Below are 14,932 nucleotides of genomic sequence, written 5' to 3' on the forward strand. Positions count from 1 at the left end.
CAAGAGGGCTGACACTCCACTAGACAGCTGCAGTCAGATCTCACAAGTGAAATGAGTTTGGGGGACTCAGTCCAATCCCTGTTAAAGGCTCCAAATCATGGAGCCCAGCACAATCTGTCACAAATGGCCACATCGGAGGTTGAGGTTGTAGGTTTGTCGGCAGCACTGGGAGCTGCAAACCCTCCTGAGCTCTAACTGGAAGCTCAGTCTCAGGAGATGAAGGGCCAACGTATCTAAGTACCAAGCTCCCCATTTCACTGCAACACTTCTCCAGCCCCCACCAGGCCCACTCTGCCTCTGAGCTGCCTGTGCAACTTGTCTGTATTGTTTCGCTCTCTCCAGGGCTGCTGCGCCGAGACACCAGCTCTTTAATTTCCTCAGCCCCGTTTGAAGTTCAGCACTTGGGAGGATTTAAAGATTGAAATTTCTCCCTTTTCTCTCTCGCTCTCAAAGGTGACTGCTTTTCTGCAACCCTGAAAATTCCGGTGGAAGCCTCCCCCACAGACGTCAGCACTGGAGATAAGATTCAAACAGGGCTGAGAAAGACGGGGTAATGGGGTGGTGGGGGGAGAAGCACCATAGCAATCACCTAGGAGCTAATCTCCTGGTGCATGGCTTGGGGGCTTGCTTTTCATTTTAAATCCAACTCGTTACATTTCATGTGGAATTGAGGCAGAAAATCTCCCCTGAATTCTCCTTGTGAAGCCCCCACTGCTGACTCCATCTGACGCAGAGGAGGTGGCGGTGGGGATAATGGAGGGAACCATCGCCACCTGCCCAGTATGAATAGAGGTTAACACAGGCTGGCGTAGGCCAGAAAACAACTCGGGCTCCAACCACTACCAATAGGATGCTTTCTACCTGCTTAGGTCTCAGGGAGAGAGGCAACGTGATCTAACCAAGAGCCCCTCCATTTGGGTGTCCTGAATGTGTGCTCTCCTCCTGCTTGTTGGGTGGACTTGGAATCCCAGACAAGAATGCGGTGACAAGAAGTTGTCAGAATTGGATGGCTGTTTGGTGGCCCCTGGGTGAAATGGATTTGGGGACTGGTGGACAGGTTTCTGAGTCACAAAGGCCACATCTGTCAGAGAAATCAAAGACTGGCTAGGCCTTGGAGCATAAACTCTGCTTTGATCGTTACAGGGCGTCTCTCTGTTGGCAGAAGGTGGTGGGTGGGAAGCCTCCCCCACCGCTGTTTTGCTCTGTAGGAGAGAGGCCTTCAGTCCACAGGACCATCAGTCTAGCTTGGAAATCTAGACCTCAGAAGTTAGAGGAATGGTCAAGGGCTGTGAAACACCCAAATGCCAGCTCTTCCTCTCCGTTGGGGTAACTGAGCACCACCCACTCTACAGTGAGTGAGTCTTTTCATACCAGACCCTAAAAGCTGAGCTCCCGTTCGTCCTGTACGGACAAGACAGATCCCTGGGAACTTTCAGAAGAACTGAAATTTGCCCCATTCCTCTTCCCTGCAGGTGCTGGATGTTGACTGCTTCCTCCCCACCCCAAAGGTGGTGGTCGTGCCATTTCAGGGGTACTTAGGGTAGTGAGGTGGTGAGGCACTCTAGCAGGCTGCCTTCTCTGCCCTTTAGACCACCACAAACAGGCTGCATGCTTTTGAGTTTATAGACCCCAGTGCTTTTCATTAGGTTCCCTCCACCAGTAGAGCCCTGTGCAACAACATACAATTAGAAGTACATGTCCTCTCAGTCCACCCTGGGGAGAGGGAGGGCAAGATCATACCCTGCTGCATTCCCTTACCCATCCTTCCTGTGCTTTAACTGTTCCCAGCTGACAGGCTGATTGCTCTCATTAGCTCATCAGCCTGCTGCCTAATTAAGTCATTGAGCACCCAGCCTCCCCAATTAAATCCATTCCCTGAGGGAAGTAGCTAGTATGTTGGCTTAGGGGACATCTATGCTGGAAAAAAACACCGTGCAGCCGTGAGTCTCAGAACCCAGGGCAACTAACTCAGGCTCCTAGGGCTCATGGTCTAGCAGGGTAGGCATTCATGCTCATGCTGGGGCCTGGGCTCTGGAACCTGGCGAGGGGGAGGGTCTCAGAGTCTGGGTTCCAGCCTGAGTGGGAATGTCTACATTGCTGCTTTTAGCCCTGTAGCACAAGCCCAAGTCCATTGACCTGGGCTCCAAGACTTGCTGCCACAGGGTTATTTTGCAGTGTAGCCATACCCTCGGTTCTAGGCTCCTAGCACTCTGTCACAGGCACGTGGGGATGCATGGTGCCAGGCAGAGAGGAAATGTTAAATGGGATTTTTTACAAGCCCTAGATATGAAGGTCTCCAAATAAACAGCAGCCCTTTGGCCCTTTCTGCTCAGCTTCGTCAATCAGCTTTTCAGGGAGGTTGTTGCTCTAGCACTGATTTTGAAATCCCCTATAGTACCCTTGTCAGAATCAGGAGGGGCTGGGGTCCCAGCATGGCAGCCTCTTTGTCCACGTGAGAAGGAGGTTGTTAGGACCTTGCATTGCAGCCCACTGTCTGGAGGAAGGGAGGGGATTTGAGACTGTGTACTGCAGGCCCCTTGCCTCCTCTTTCCTTGTCCATTTTCTTTTCCAGTAATTGCAAATACAATGTGTGTGTTTGGTTGGTTCCGTCCCAGTTGGCTCCCACCCATAGACAGAGGAGCACCCTTCACTATGCGCACATGGTGTTCAGTGCCAATCAATAGGCAGGGGGCGTGTACCTGATTTATGGCTGTTAGAGCTTAGCTGAGGAGGGTCTGAGTTCTGGGTCAGACAAGAGAATGACTGGCAGCAGAACCTCTGAGCAGTGAGAAGGTGACATGCTGGACTGGAGGCAGGGGGCTGGGTGTCTTGGCTTTGGCCTCGTCTGCCCTGAGGCTGGGAAGCACAATTAGCACCTGTCTAGAGAAGCCTTTGGATGAAGGAAACAAGCTCTCCATCCCCATTCAGATGCTGCTGGCTAGACTTGGGATATGCCCCTCATCCCCACTGCCCTGTATTTGAGCCCTGAACTGCTGCCTTCAGGCTATGGTGAGTAGGAGGCAGAGAGACATGGGAAGGGAGAGGCAACAAAAGTCACTGTAGCTGCATCAGCACTCCCAGGCAGAAAGAGCCTAAGGAGGGAGAAACAAGGGGCTTCTGCCCACCCCCCAAGTATGCTGCTTGGGCCCCCTTCCATCACTCTACACCTGATGCCCACAGATCTCTGCACCCCCCTCAAGCCTTCACTGCCTCTTAAATAATGCTCATGTGCTCAGGGAGCAGTGAGCTCTCTCCCAGTGGCTCTCCCAGTGGCTGATGTGTGCCTGGGGAGAAAGGGATGACGCGTCTATCCAGCATTAGACAGCAGGACTGTCAACACCTCAGATTGATCGACCCAGTGGGTCCCAGAAGCTGTGATGAAACAGGGAATTCCCCACGTGGTGCAGCAGCTGCCCAGCAGCTGCTCCTATGTTTCTGCTTAGCATATCTGACCCGGTGTGAAGTGCCCTGCATGTGTCCCGTGCTACAGAAATGATAACTCAGCTAGTGGGGCAGACAGCGTTGGACTCCTCTCAGGACTTCCCTCGTCTCTGGAGACCTGGGAGATGAAAAAGCAGCCCTGATGTCTCCTGAGGGGAACTCAGACTCAATGAAAGGGGATCCCAGTAATGTGACAGTTTGGACTGTGTAGAATCAGCCCTTCTCACCCAAGTGCTGGGATGGTCATTCCGAGGGGCACTTCCCCACAAATGGAATGTGCCTGAGACCAGATTTCTGGAGGATCCCCTATTTCCCCCTGTCCTCACAGAATGGCCTTGTGCCATATTAGTGCAGCAGACCAGGGATGACACGGAGACTGGCAAACTCATTTCACGTCTGACAACAAGTGATACCAGAATCCAGACCATAGATGGTGCTTCTGAAGCACAAAGCGGTGATAGAGATTCCACCAGGCCTTGACAATGCATTCCCGGCTTGCCCCAGCCCGAAGATCTGTTCATTGTGACATACCACCCAGCCCCTGCTTTACACAAGGGGGGGGGGGCTAGTCCAAGTGACCCCATGTGGGCTGTTCAGTATTCACTGTCTGCACAACACAATGCATCCCACTTGACAGTACTGCCTGTAATGGAGCTCAGGCCTTTGCCTGGCCTCCCTGTCCCTGCCACATTAAGGGGACGCAGATGGCTCAGGGAATGACCCTCCAAAAAAACAAAGAAACCCCAAAGCTGACTGGAGGCACTAACACCCCTGGGAACCATTTAATCACAGACTCCTCAGCCATTCTGATTAACTCCGGCCCTGGTGAATGGATGGCGAGCCAGATATTGGTGACTATTCTTGTCCTACAAAGAGGTGTGTCCTGGAAACTTGCCCACAGGGAAGGTAGGGAGGAGAGGCAGGAAAGAGAGTTTCCAGCCTCAGGGCAAACCCAGGTTCAGCAGCAGGGAGGAGGGATTGCTACTTTTGCATTGAATTGAGGTTTACAATAACCACATACAAAGCTGGAGAGGTATAGAGCTATAGAGACTGAGGGAGCAGATCAAAGTGCTCCACCCCCTCAGGATAAACCCAACTATCCTGAGAGAACAGGGGCCCTGGATAGGCCTGCATGCCTGAATGTCCCAGGTGTTTGCAGTTTTGTTGTAGATGGGTTGGTCCCAGGATATTAGAGAGACAAAGCGGGGTGAGGTAATATTTTTCATTGGACCAACTTCTGTCGGTGAAAGAGACAAGCTTTCCAAGAGGAGCTCCGTGTAGCTTGAACACTTGTCTCTCTCACCAACAGAAGTTGGTCCAATAAAAGATACTACCTCACCCACCTTGTCTCTCTCACTTACCCAAGGGAGAGCCATCTATACAGCTGGAAAGCTGCTCAGCCACCCACTCTACCCACCTATTCCCAGAGGAGATACCCATCTATATGGCCTGAGAGGAAACAGTTGTCAGCTCCTCACTTCCCATTCTTCTTCCAAGCTGTACCACCTCCTATCCCTGTCCCACACCTACACCGCTCTTTCTCCTTTCAGACAGGTTGAGATGATTAGATCTCATTTGAGGGGGGTCAGGGAGGGTTCTTCTCCATTCATTTACCAGCCTGGCCTTGTTTCAGTCCATGAAGTACTCAGTGCTGCATTATGATGGACCATCCCAGGCTAACTTTGCAAGTGAAGAGAGGCTGTGAGGTCTCAGAGGCTGCTCTTGAGTTAATGGCCTGAGAATGGAAGATAAAATTGCAGTCACATTCTGTAAAACACCCTCTGAAGAGGAAAGGGAAGAAAGGAGTAGAGCAGCATGGCCAGACTTGCTAAAGCAGCCTAGCATCTTTATCTCCTCTTCAGTCACACTGGGGCCTCTCTTCAGTCACACTGGGGCCTCTTCTTTTCTCAAAGCCTTGGGGCTCCCTCGGTTTCTCCCCCCCCAACATATACACACTTTGCTGTGTCATTCAGCACCCTGGAGCAGAGAGTATTAGTGTGTGAGAGCTGTGCAGAGGCTTTGTGTCCCACTCTGCCAGAGAACACCTCCATAACAGTAGGTTTGGGTCCATCCATGGTGGAAGCTGTAGGCACTATACTGTTAAAGATACTGGGTAAGTGAAAGCCAACGGACCTAGCAGAAAGCCAACCACCAATCACATTCAAACCTCTCACCCCAGAGTGAACATCACTAGATGCTACATTATGACACAGTTACATCTGCTTATGACAAATGCTGCCTGACGAAGCAGCCATCAGAGACTAGTGCTGCACACTTGGAGCCCATCTCCAAAGTACAGGGAACAAGTTCAATTCAGGATATCCCAGTTTATGGTTAATACTCAAGCCTGAATGTCTCAGTAGTCCCTTTCCCCCAATGATAGCTTAATGTCTCTTTTTCTGGTGTCCAATGCCACGCCAAGCAGAAACAGCGAGGGATGCAGAATATACAATCTTACTGTTGTTTTTCCTAACACTTCAATCACCAGGCCCCATAAACCAAAGATACAGAAGAATCAATGCCTCATAGGAAACATTTTATTCAGAAACAATTCTCCCTGAACACCAGCTTTTCTGTATGTCCTCTGGGACCTTTGTCTTTTAGGAGCTCAGCAGCCTCTGATGTTTCTTTCCCCATCTCATGTCATAATCCTGTTTGTAGCCTCACAATCAGTTGCCTAAGAGATGATGATGCCATCACAAATAAAGATTCACAACATTCACATTTGGGAATAAGGAGCAAGAGAGATGCCTGTGTTGGAAAGATCTTGGTGTTTTTTATGAAAATGTCTTTAGGAGTAAGGCATGAAAGGAAAGAGAAACTAAGAGAGAATTGTTTCTGAGGTAAATGTTCCTCTCTGTTTTCCAGGAGGCATCAGCAGCTCTTTCAAGTTCATGATATATATAATTTGGGGGAATTGTGAGATCTTGTGAATCTGGTCAAATTTAACTTGCGGAGTGTATTATCACTAAATTAATTACAGGGCCTCTTGCCTTGGCAGCTTTAAATATGGAGATTAAAACATAATATCCAAGGACACTGCCAAACTGTTACTTAACACCTAACCTAAATAAGTGTGTGTTGCGCCATGCCCTAAAGGTTACTAATAATGGACCTGCAAGGGGAGCAAGTTCCAAAAGCAGGGCCTCTCCAGAGAAAAACTTGGCAACAAACAATGGAGGACAAATTCAGCCCTATGGTAACTTCATTGACTTCAATAGAGGGATTTGACTCAGTGTTTAAACTAAGGACCTGACAACAAATGCACCCCATTTGATCTTAAATGCCATGGTGAAGTATAAGGTAAGAGGCACCTTAGATAACTGGTTCCCAGACCTTTCCGAGCTTTAAAGAGCATCACCACCACCTTGAATGGCACTGAGAAGCAAACAGGAGTCTAATTCAGAGATGTGAATGAACAATGTTATGTACTCATTGTGAGCCACCCAGGCCCGGCATACTGAACCAGCCGGCATTTCAGGGTGGACTTCAGAGGTAGCCCTAAATAGAGCATATTACAATTGTGCAGTCTGGAGTAACAGAGGCACGGATGACAGATGCAAGTTCTCAGGCTCCTGGCCACTTGGTAAAGACTAGTCACCAGAGCTGTCTGGGAGGGGCAACAACTGCTACAGTCGGACTCCAAAGTGCAACCCATTTTGGTTTGAGTTGGGCATGCACTCTCACCACCTGCCAGGATGTGGAAGGTTTTGTGCATTGATACCCACTGTGAAAGATTTCAAGCACTGATGAGACAAAGTTTCATGCAAAATGCTAGCTGCCATGAACTAGTTAGCTATTGTGCATGGTGGGTTTGATCTTGTCACTTCCGAGGAAAAGGCTCACGCAGTGATGCCTGCCATAGGACTTGCCATACCAGGTCAGACCAATGGCTCATCTAATCCAGTATCCTGGCTCAACAGTGGCAGATGCTTAAAATGAAGATGCAATAACCCCAAAGTGGGTTTTATGCACAGAGGACACTAATGATGATTGGCTCCATTGGGAGCTGCATCCAGCCTTCTTTGGACAGAGTGTAGGTCTGACATTGGTTCTTTCAGAGGCATTATAGGGGGATCCATCCAATCACCCTCAGGAAACTCCTGTACGTTTCCCTTTGAGACCTGCCACTCCAACTCAAACACTTTATGCCTCTGAGCCAAAGTCTATTGTTTTTGCTGCCTATCAGTGGTTTTGTTATTTCAGTCCCTGTGGAATAATATTGTTTTAGTACTATTACAGTCTTCCCTTCCTCCTCACGCCATATTAACCCTACCAATGACACGATCCTAGTAGATAACAAATACAGCTGGCAGCCAAACAGAGATGGAGACTGAACAGGCACTTGGTATATTCTGTTTCATATATTCATATATTCAGTGTAGTGGTAATCTATTCTTTAGTGTAGTGCTACATTCGAGCCTTCCTTCCAGTCTGTAGCCCTCTAGCATTTTACGAAAGAGACCAAAAACCCACGCAGAGCAATGAAAGCTTCTCCCACACTGGGAACGTTCTTGGTCTGTTATATGATAATAGCTCTGGGTATCTTACCAATGTGCTTTTATTGCTGTGGATCTTCAGAAATGAATGCACTTGGGTTACAGAAGGAAGTTCATTTTGGTACAGCAGCTTTAAGACTGCACTGTATAGAAATGAACAGTGTAATCAAATTTTAATTTAAGTTCATTTTAATCTGCAAAATGCCCCTAGCCCTTTCTTTAGATGTCACTATAATTTTGTGTTGATTCTGACTGTGAGCTTTGGGCCTTCCATCACTATATGTTTATAAAGTGCATGGATGGTGCTCAGTAAATAACAGAATAATAAAAAATGCCAGGGCTACAGGAAGGTGATATTCTTACAAGCAGGATCCAAACCTAAACACCCCTAGTGCCCACTGAAACCAACAAAAGGCACATTTTCCATTCTGCTCCCCTCCTGCAAGACTGGGCTTTCTTTCTTATCCTTCTTGCCACTGTGAGCTTAGCTTTTTCTAGCCTCACTTCCACTGGAAAATAATTACATGGTAATTTCAAGAGCCTTGTTGTTCTAAGGTAGTTTAGTGCAAGGCCTTGAAATGTGATTTCCCCCTGCCTTTGTGCAGGGTTAAGTGTGTTAGGAGGCAGAGCCTGCATAAACATACTCTGGCAGAAGCAAGAAAGGTCAGCATGGCTCCCCCCATCTCTAGTAATCAGTCTGTGCATGTGTGTGTCTGAATATGATATTACCCTGCCCTGCAGTTACAATTAACCCCTAAAGAACCTCAATCTAGTGAGGCGCTGGAGCTGAGTACGCTGGCCTGGACTGAACATATCACCATTTAAAGCCCATACTCCATCTTTTGAAAGGAACAAGGGCCTTATTTTCCAAGCTCACTCACTAAATGAGCTGGTAGGGTGAGGGAAGGAGGAGGAAGGGTTAGATGGAAGGTGAGGATCTGTGGAAAGTCATGAATAATGTAAGCCTCCCTAGACACAGCTACATAACTTAGTCTGTGTCACTGATACCCTCCAAATGGACACCTCCCCCACCTCCTTCTACAAGTCACACATAGGTTATTTGGTATTTCAAGAAACAGCCTCTACAAGGCAGGAAGGATGGTCTTGTGGTAAAGGCAAAGGACTGGGACTCACAAGATCTACATTCAAATTTGGTTCTGCCATCAGTTTCCTGTGTGACCTCGGGCAAGTCACTTAATCCATCTGTGCCTCTGATCCACATCTGTAAAGTGGGGATAACAGTAACTCACTATGTCACAGGGGAAGTGAGTATGGATACACACATTAATATAGGGGATACACATCACACAAGGGCCTACACTGACAATTTAGGGGATACATTGTAAACCTCTCTTCTAAAACTGTGCCTGCGATCTTTTACACCCAATTTCTGTGCAAGCAATAACTTGGACTCCAAAAAATGAATTCAAAATTGTAGAAGCTGCTTTTGAAATGTAGCCCTAAGTATTTGTAGTATTAATATTCCCAAACCAGAATTTTGAAACATGAACTATTTTTGGAAGGGTGGGGAGAACAAAAAGGGAGTTGAAGACAAAAAGGGGAATGGTAACAGCAAACATTTGAAAAAGATTTTTTAAGGGGCTGAGTTTGAGACCCAAGCTTGGTCCCTCACTCCCTGAATCAGCAAAAGCTGAGAGCACAGTGGCAAGAGCATGCTCAGGCCCTGAAGGATGGGAATGGCTCACTCTCTGACTTAGGAGGGGCTCAAAGCAAAACAGAGATGGCACATTCAGCCCCTGGGGTCAGCAGCCTCTAGGAACCAGCAGGAGCAGTCTGTTCAGCCACCAGGAAAAGCAGTGTGCTTCCCAAGCCAGCATCCTATGCAGTGTATCAAAAATACCAGCATTTACTAGAGAGAGCACCTCATGCTTAAAGCTATAACGAACTGATCTTCTAGCTAAATAGCAACACTTTGCTGTTATACAGCATTGTCATCCTAACATTTCAAACGCTTTTCAAGATGCTCCAGTAGTATGGATACTATCATACCCACATTTATTTTATTTTATTTTTTCAGATTTTAAGTAAAATAATGGCCCAAATGCTGAAAACTCAGCACCACAAGATACATGTTGGAGTCTCCAGCCTGGAACCACCTGAACATCTCTAGGAAATGTTTAAATTATCACAGTCATCCAAAGAGTTTAAATATCTTACCTGTGACCGTCACCAGCATGGAGGCCACCAGGGGACGATTGTTGTCCAGCTTACGGCTCAGCCTCAGCTCACCACTTGACTGATTTACAATCAACAAGTGCAGCTCATTGCCCCGTTCAAAAGTGTAGAAGAGCCTGTCGGACACATCTGGGTCATAAGCCGGGATCTTCCCTATGACCCCCGAAGGGAAGGTGTTGGACCTGTTGGAAATGTAGTTGTTGAAGAGGATCTGGAAGTTCCTGAGGACAGGGCTATTGTCATTCTGGTCAATGAGTTTGATGTGGACTGTGGCTCTGCTGACCAGGGGGGCAGACGTTGCCTGGACCACAATTACATATTCGGGCTTTGTCTCATAATCCAGGTCAATCAAGGCAGTGAGCTCCCCAGAAAATATGTCCATCTGGAAGATCTCAGGGATGTTGCCTTCCACAATCTGATACATGATCTGGGCATTAGGTCCCTCATCTGGGTCAATGGCTGTGATCTGGGCCACCACAGAGCCCACAATGCTGTTCTCCTTCACCAAAACCTCAAACTCTTCAGCTGGGAAAACAGGGGCATTGTCATTCACATCTTGAACAGTGACTTGAATGTTGACTGGGGTTCTTTGCGCGGGGACCCCCCTGTCCACAGCATAGGCAGTCAGCTCATAGACTGGGACACTCTCTCGGTCCAGCCTGCGGACAGTACGGATAATCCCAGAGGTGGGCTCTATGGTAAAATCCCCATCCCCATCCTCCCCATTCTGGAAGGTGTATTGTACCCGCCCATTGGTGTGGGCATCGCGGTCAGTGGCAGAGATCTGGAGCACGCTGGTGAATGGAGGGGCATCCTCTGATATAATGCCTTGATAGTGAGCACTGACAAACTGAGGGGCGTTGTCATTTACATCATTCACCATGATTTCTACATAGGTGGTGTCCGCTTTCTGAGGGATCCCGTTATCTTTGGCAGTGATGGCCAAGGTGTAGGTGACCTGGTCTTCGTAGTCCAGCTCCGCCTGCAATGTGATGGCACCAGAGTCCGCATCAATACGAAACTGAGGAATATTGTCCTCTAGGTAATAAGTGATCCTGGCATTTTCCCCCACATCATCATCGGTGGCACTGATGACCACCACAGTGCTGCCCACAGGACGGTCCTCATTGACACTCACTGAATAGTGGGCACTCTGGAACACAGGCCGATGGGTGTTGGCATCAGTGATGTTGATATGAATGTGACAGTTGTCATGCAGTGTCCGGTCAGAAGCAGTCACTGTTAGCACATAACGCCTCTCTTGCTTGTAGTCCAAGGGTAGAGAGAGAGTGATCAGCCCCACTCCTCCCTGAGTACTGATAGAAAAGCGGTTCCGGGTGTTCCCCCCAGTTATCTGGTAGCTTATGGCACTGTTCACATCCCTGTCGATTGCCGTGACACTGAGAACACTGGTCCCCACAGCAGCATCCTCATTTAGCCGGATGAAATACTCCTTTTGGGTGAATTCAGGTCGATTGTCATTCACATCCATGACAGTGATGGTGACACTAGCGGAGGCAGATAAGGATGGAGAGCCATGGTCCCGAGCCTCTACCCCAAAGAAATAGTGCTCCACTGACTCACGGTCCAAGGGGCCACTCACTGTGATCCACCCAGTGGCGCTGTTCACCACAAAAGGGGTGTCAGCTGAGACCCCAGTTAGTTTATATTCCAGACGAGAGTTCTCCCCGTAATCTGCATCCACTGCCTGGATGTGGATCACTGAATGGCCAAGGGGGGCATTTTCCAGGACAGAGATTTGAAAGGGGGTGCTGACAAAGATTGGGGCATGATCATTAATGTCCACTACTTGGATGCTGGCCATGCCAGTGTTGTTAGACAAAGGAGGGCGCCCTGCATCCTGAGCACGTATCCTCAGGGCATATTCACGTTCAACTTCAAAATCCAAAGGTGCGACCACCTGTATCTCCCCAGTCACACTGTCAATGGAGAACTGGCCTCTGCTGTTCCCACTGATGATGTTATAATGGACTAAAGCATTATTGTCTTTGTCCACGTCAGTGGCAGTAACTCGCAAAATTTCTGTATGGGGTCTTATATCCTCTCTCACCTGGACGATGTAGCGTTTTTCACTGAACTGAGGGGAATTGTCATTCTCATCCAGAACTGTGATATAGACTTTAACTGTGGCAGATCTGGGCCCAGGCTCCTTACCCTGGTCGTTTGCCTCCACCACCAAAGAATATTTCTCCATTTTCTCTCTGTCCACTTGCCCGCTGGTGGTGATCAGACCTGACCTGGGATCTATCTCAAAGACAGAGTGGGCTGCTTGCTCATTCACAAATCGATACCTGATGTTTGCATTGTGTGGGGAGTCCACATCCGTGGCCCTCAGCTGTAAGATAGGGTAGCCTTCTTCTACATTTTCCCTAATAGTCTCTCTGTACTCACTCTGCTCAAAAACAGGATCATGATCATTTCGGTCAGCAACAGTTACAGCAATCATGGTGGTAGCAGAAAGACGGGGGATGCCATGATCCACAGCAGTAACCCGGAAATAGTGCAGGTCCATAGTCTCTCTATCCAAAGCTTTGGTGGTGGTGATGAGACCATTCTTGGGGTCAATGCTAAACAGCTCCATGGACCTGCTGTTCATCAGGGCATCCATGGAGTAGACTAGCTTCCCAGCCTCCCCTGAATCGGGGTCTTGTGCTGCCATAGTTATCACAGGAGTCCCTGGAGGCTGGTTTTCAGCCACCTGAACCTGGTAATTATACTGAGGGAAGTGCGGGTGGCGGTTGGCTGCCCTGCTAGTCCTTAATAATGGTAGGAATGCACTCTCTCGCTTCCTCCTTTGCTTGACAGGCGGATAATGTGTTAGATCAAGCTGCATAGTTGGACTAGGCTTTACTGGCAGGTGACCAAAGAGCTCCAGGGCTGAGGGGCTCCCAAAGTCCACGGCAAAGCAAAGAGTTTGTAAACAGCCTTTGGTGGAATCAAACAGGTGAAAAAACAGACAGGGATCCTGCTTTCTGTGCGGCGTGGGCGGAGCGCGGACTGGATCGAGTCCTCGGGTCGCTCTGGGAGCTGTCCCGGGTGAAGGTGGTGCTGAAACGGCCTCTTCCAACTCACCGGCCTGCGCCTGCCCTTCCGTATCCTTCTCCAACCGCACACTATGGTCCGGGCTGGCTCCCCAGCGCTCGCCTGCGCGCCGGCCGGGCGGCTGTCTCCCTGCACACCGCTGAAGACAGGTCACTAGGGTCAGCCACTCACTGAGGTGCGAGCGGCTGCGGCGGCAGGGTGGCGGCCTCAGCTGCATCTTTGCAAACCAGGAGCGGCTCTCCGAGGCCGGCGGGTACCTCTCCGGGTGCCGGAGCCTCGCCCCCGGGGCCAGGGACTCCCAGATTTCCAGCTGCCAGGGATCCGTGCAGTTGTACGCGCCGGGACTGGGCTGGTGCCTTGCCACTTGCATTACACACAGCCGCTCGCCGTGCAGGGAGTGCCCTGCGCCCGCCGCGCTCAGCCAGCCCCCGGGGGAGCTCGGGGCCCCTGTGGCAGGGCGCAGGGGGCTCTGGCTCGCACAGCCGCAGCAGGCTCTGTCCCTCTGGCCGCCCGCACTGTCCAGGGAGCCAGCCCCATTGTCCCGGCCCCGCTGCTGTCCGCTCGCCTCCTCCCCGGGGCTCTGGGCCCCGCTGCAGTCGGTCCCGAGGGAGACGAAGGTGCCTGGGCTCTCCGGACCCGCCCCGCTCCCTGGCTGCTCGGCCGACTCCCTGCCTTGGTGCCACGGCGGCTCGGTGCAGCCTTTCCCGCTAGTCCTGCGGCCGTGGCTCGGCGCTGCTGCCCAGCCGCCGGGGCTCTGGGTGCGGGGCTGCCCAGCGCCCTCCCGGGCCAGGCCCGGCGGCTCCGGGGCCAGCGCCGGGGCGTTTATAATCCACAAGCAGGGGGAGCCGCCGGCCCGCTCCCCCTGGGCAGCTGCCGGGAGCGGAGTCCTCTTCGTGCCCCACAGCGGGGGCCCCGAGCCAGCTCGGGGGCCCCCCCTGCCCCGCCGCGGCTTCCCGGGCAGGGCTCCCCTCCGACCCCCCGCCCGCGGGAGGGGGCAGCCGCAGCGACACCCCCTGCCCACAGCCGAGCCCCCGGCGGCCGAGCCGGCTCCGTGCATCCCACCCAGGAGGACTAAGCCCCGCCAGCGGCCCCCCGCGCACGCCAGCCCCCTGCTCGGCCCCTCCTGCTCCCGGCTCTCCCCGGGTCCCGGCTCCCCGCGCCGGGCGCAGCCCCCGGGCCCCTCGGCTCCCCGCTCCCCCCGGCCGAGGGGGAACAAAGGGAGAAGGAGAAGCAGCAGCAGCAGTAGCCGCCCCCGGCGGCTCGGTCCCGGCAGCGGCGACAGCGGCTCAGCCATGTTCCCCCCGGCCCCCTCCCCGCCCCCGGGCGCCCGGCCCTAGCGCTCCCTCGGCTCCGCTCCGCCTCTGGCTCTGCCCCCCGCCGCCCCGCCACCATCTACAGGCGGCGGCTGGCTCCTGCGCGGGCCGGGCTGCTCCGCGGCGGCGGCATCGCCTCCTCCCGCAGCCCCAACATGGCTCCCGGCTGCCCCGATGGTCCGCTCCGCCCTCCCGCTCCCCTCCCGCCGCCCCGCAGTGGTAGCGCCCGCCCGGCGCAGGCGGCAGCCGCCGCCATCTTCACTGTGGGCTGGCGGGGGGGTGGGGGGGGGGCGGGAGAGATGCGGGCGGAGCTGGCCAGGGTGCTGCATGGCGCGTTTCACTGGGGAGGGGGCTGCGCGCAGCTGGCAGAGCGGGAGGGGGGAAGGGGAGGGCTGTGGGGAACGGGGGGGGGGTGTTGTG

General features: G+C 51.9%; 1 protein-coding gene across 5 annotated transcripts in view; it reads right to left on the reverse strand.

The window, feature by feature from the left end:
* Positions 1 to 14,128, reverse strand: part of CELSR3 (cadherin EGF LAG seven-pass G-type receptor 3) — a 71,877-nt gene extending 57,749 nt beyond the window's left edge. For all 5 annotated transcript variants that reach the window (XM_073351418.1, XM_073351417.1, XM_073351416.1 and 2 more), the window contains exon 1: positions 10,119 to 14,128. In XM_073351418.1, the coding sequence (XP_073207519.1) occupies positions 10,119 to 13,569 (3,451 nt within the window). In that variant the 5' untranslated portion in view covers positions 13,570 to 14,128. The remainder of the gene's footprint in view (positions 1 to 10,118) is intronic.
* Positions 14,129 to 14,932: the final 804 nt, after the last annotated feature.

This window comes from Lepidochelys kempii, chromosome 7 (assembly GCF_965140265.1).
Source record: "Lepidochelys kempii isolate rLepKem1 chromosome 7, rLepKem1.hap2, whole genome shotgun sequence".
Taxonomy (NCBI): Eukaryota; Metazoa; Chordata; order Testudines; family Cheloniidae; genus Lepidochelys; species Lepidochelys kempii.